The 2955-nt window shown below is 47.3% G+C and overlaps 1 protein-coding gene across 1 annotated transcript in view; it reads left to right on the top strand.

Annotated features, from left to right (window-relative positions):
* Window positions 1–689: 689 nt before the first annotated feature.
* The window catches only part of fezf2 (FEZ family zinc finger 2), a 5287-nt gene continuing 3021 nt past the window's right edge, over window positions 690–2955 (top strand). The window contains exons 1-3 of the mRNA XM_034869583.1: window positions 690–1937; window positions 2626–2760; window positions 2939–2950. Of these exons, the coding sequence (XP_034725474.1) occupies window positions 1170–1937; window positions 2626–2760; window positions 2939–2950 (915 nt within the window). The 5' untranslated portion in view covers window positions 690–1169. The remainder of the gene's footprint in view (window positions 1938–2625; window positions 2761–2938; window positions 2951–2955) is intronic.

The following is a 2955-nucleotide window of genomic DNA, read 5'->3' on the forward strand; positions in this document are numbered from 1 at the left end:
TGGAAAAGGAGGGGACCCATCTCCGAGGATTAGCAGCTTTCTCCTGGGGAAAAATAAATGAATCCCAAAGTGAAAAAATAGATTACTGTGTCTGTGTTGTTAACCAAATGAAAGCGGGAGGGTTTATATAACTTGTGTCCAATGCGTGTTTAACGACCACAACACAATTATGATCCCTCAATGATATTTTCACCTTCTTGAGGGAAATGGTTTCAGGTGTAGCCCGATGGCGCACATGTCACATTTAGATCTACGGAAGAGGATTAGGGCCACATGTGAAACATTTGGAGTTCTGAGTTTAAAGGAAGATCTCAGACCTTTTTTTATTTTCTCTTTCTTTGAAAAAGTCATTTATTTCACCTTGCGATTGCAATTTTTGACAACACATGTCCCAACCGTCAATACAATGTCTCTCTCCGAATTCTGAAAAAAAGTCAGAAATCTGACATTAATTCAGAGTCCTCACGAATAATTTTTTTTTTTTTTTAAAGAAGAAGAAGAAGAAGAAGAAGAAGAAGAAGAAAACTGAATTCTGACTTGAATCTCAAATTTCCGGCTTCAAACTCAAATCAAATGTCCCCCTAGGCCAGCCCTCCATAGGTCAAGGTGTTTCTGCGTCCCCCTGTCACCCAGCGGAGTGTCGGGGTGCCCGGCCCGCTGACGTCACAGACAGCCGGGTTTGGGGGGGAGGCGGGCGCTTGCCAACATGTGACACAGAGCATCTCACCCATCCTACCACTCCGGAGGTAAACTCCAACACAGACTCAACTTCATGCGCTCGCCTTCTCCATCGGCTCCGTCTATTTTCTGTCTTTTTTTTTCTTTTTTTTTTTTACTCATCTTCTTTTACTTCTTCCTCTCCCTAACGAGCCCTGTAATGTCCTGTTAATTCTGTGTGCGCTAGTTAATGAGCATTAATCCGTCACCCCTGGATGCTATTGTTGCAGCGGGGGATGGCCATTTGAATGCAAATGCGTGACACTGTGACAGCAAGGTGCTTATTAAAGTGATGAGCGCTGCTGTGCGCTGTACCGGGGGACCAGCGGAGTGAGAGCAGCGGAGCGGGGTAGCAGGAGGAGCGGGGCGGACTGGAGGAACTTCTGCTCTGCTGCAAAACTAACAAAAGAACAACTTACTAACAAAAAAACAGCAAGAACATCAGCAAAGAAATGGCAAGTTCTGCGTCCCTGGAGACGGTGATGTCCTGCGGTAGGACCGGGCCGTCCGCGGCCCCAAAGAGCCTCGCCTTCTCCATAGACCGGATCATGTCCAAGGGCTCGGAGCCGAGGGGCGGCGGAGAGGAGCGGCCGGAGGGGAGGAAGCTGCTGGGGCTCTGCTCCCCGATCCCCTGCATGATCCCGCTGCAGCCCTTCAGCTACGACCTGCAAGCCAAGGCGCTGATGAACTACTCGGAGCTGTGGAGAGCCAGCTTCCGAGGGACTTTCTGCGGCTCCGCGGCCGCTCCGTGCAAAGCCAGCTGTGGCATGTGCGCCAAGGTGGAGGCGGGCGTGAAGCAGCCGGGCCGGGTGGTGAAGCCGCAGGTGATCCAGCAGGCCGTGGCCGTGCCCAGCGGCGTCGGCGGCGGCGGCGGTGGAGGCTCGCTGTACTATCTCAACTACCTGGACTCTGCGTACCAGCAGCAGTCGGAGCTGCTGGCCGGACATTGGTTCTCCAGCCCGCAGGCCCACGCTTCTCTGTCGGCGCACCACAGACTCTTGCTGCTGGAGAACGCAAAGCTCGCCGGGGCGGGTGCCGAAAAGCTGCCCACGCCGCAGTACCCGCACAAGGAGCATCTGCCGGGGCAGCTGGACCAGATAGTGAAGGACAGCCACGGCCTGAGCCCCGAGAAGAGCGGCGCCAAGACGCACAGCAAAGTCAGCGGCGGCAGCGGCGCGGACGGGAAACCCAAAAACTTCACGTGTGAAGTGTGTGGAAAGGTACGTGTTTAGGTTTGTTTTTTAAGTGTGTACTAGGCTAGACTTTATATATATATATATATATATATATTTGGTGTCAAATTTAGATTTTAAGATTACAATACAATTTAAATCCCACACTTTTAAGTGTTATTAAATATTAGGTCATTATTGACAACAAAAAATAAGGAAAATTGTTTCCCCTGAAAACGAAAATATATCCTTACAATCAGAATCAAAATCTGAAAAAACACTTATTACCACGGACGTAGAAATTACCAGGAGTTTGCTTTGGTTTATGGTGCATATATACTTTATAATGCTTGCTCTTGGGGGAGAATTATTGGGACTTTACACATTATGGTATCTGTAAAGTGTCTCAAGATAACTCCTGTTATGATTTGATACTATATATAAAATTTAATTTAATTGAAAACATATGTAAACATAATTTTGAAAAGTAAAAAAATAAATACAGAAATAAATAATACACAGCCTACAAATAATAAGCCCTTATAACATTTAGGGGATAAAAAGAGGCTAAATCCCGAGAAAAAAAACGAATTATTAGAGGCAGGGACCACAATAAATTCCAGAGGATCGAAATGAGACGCAGCAGATTTCTAAAGTAGCCCATGTTGTTGTTCTAAATAATTATTACCCTGTATTTATATATTTATTTAATTATTTTGTTGTTGTATCCTCTTAGGTTTTTAACGCGCATTACAACCTGACCAGACACATGCCGGTGCACACCGGGGCCCGGCCCTTCGTCTGCAAGGTGTGCGGGAAAGGCTTCCGGCAGGCCAGCACGCTGTGCAGACACAAGATCATCCACACACAGGTACACACACACACACACACACACACACACACACACACACACGCGCACGGACGCGCGCGCACACGCGCTTCTTACTTGATAAATTTCTGGCTTTTTAAATGACACATTTCAGTTGATTTTTTTGTTTTTGCTTGAATAGTTTCTCACTTTTCGCCCCCCCCCTTTGTTTCCGGTTCAGGAAAAGCCTCATAAATG

This window comes from Etheostoma cragini, chromosome 4 (assembly GCF_013103735.1).
Source record: "Etheostoma cragini isolate CJK2018 chromosome 4, CSU_Ecrag_1.0, whole genome shotgun sequence".
Classification (NCBI taxonomy): domain Eukaryota; kingdom Metazoa; phylum Chordata; class Actinopteri; order Perciformes; family Percidae; genus Etheostoma; species Etheostoma cragini.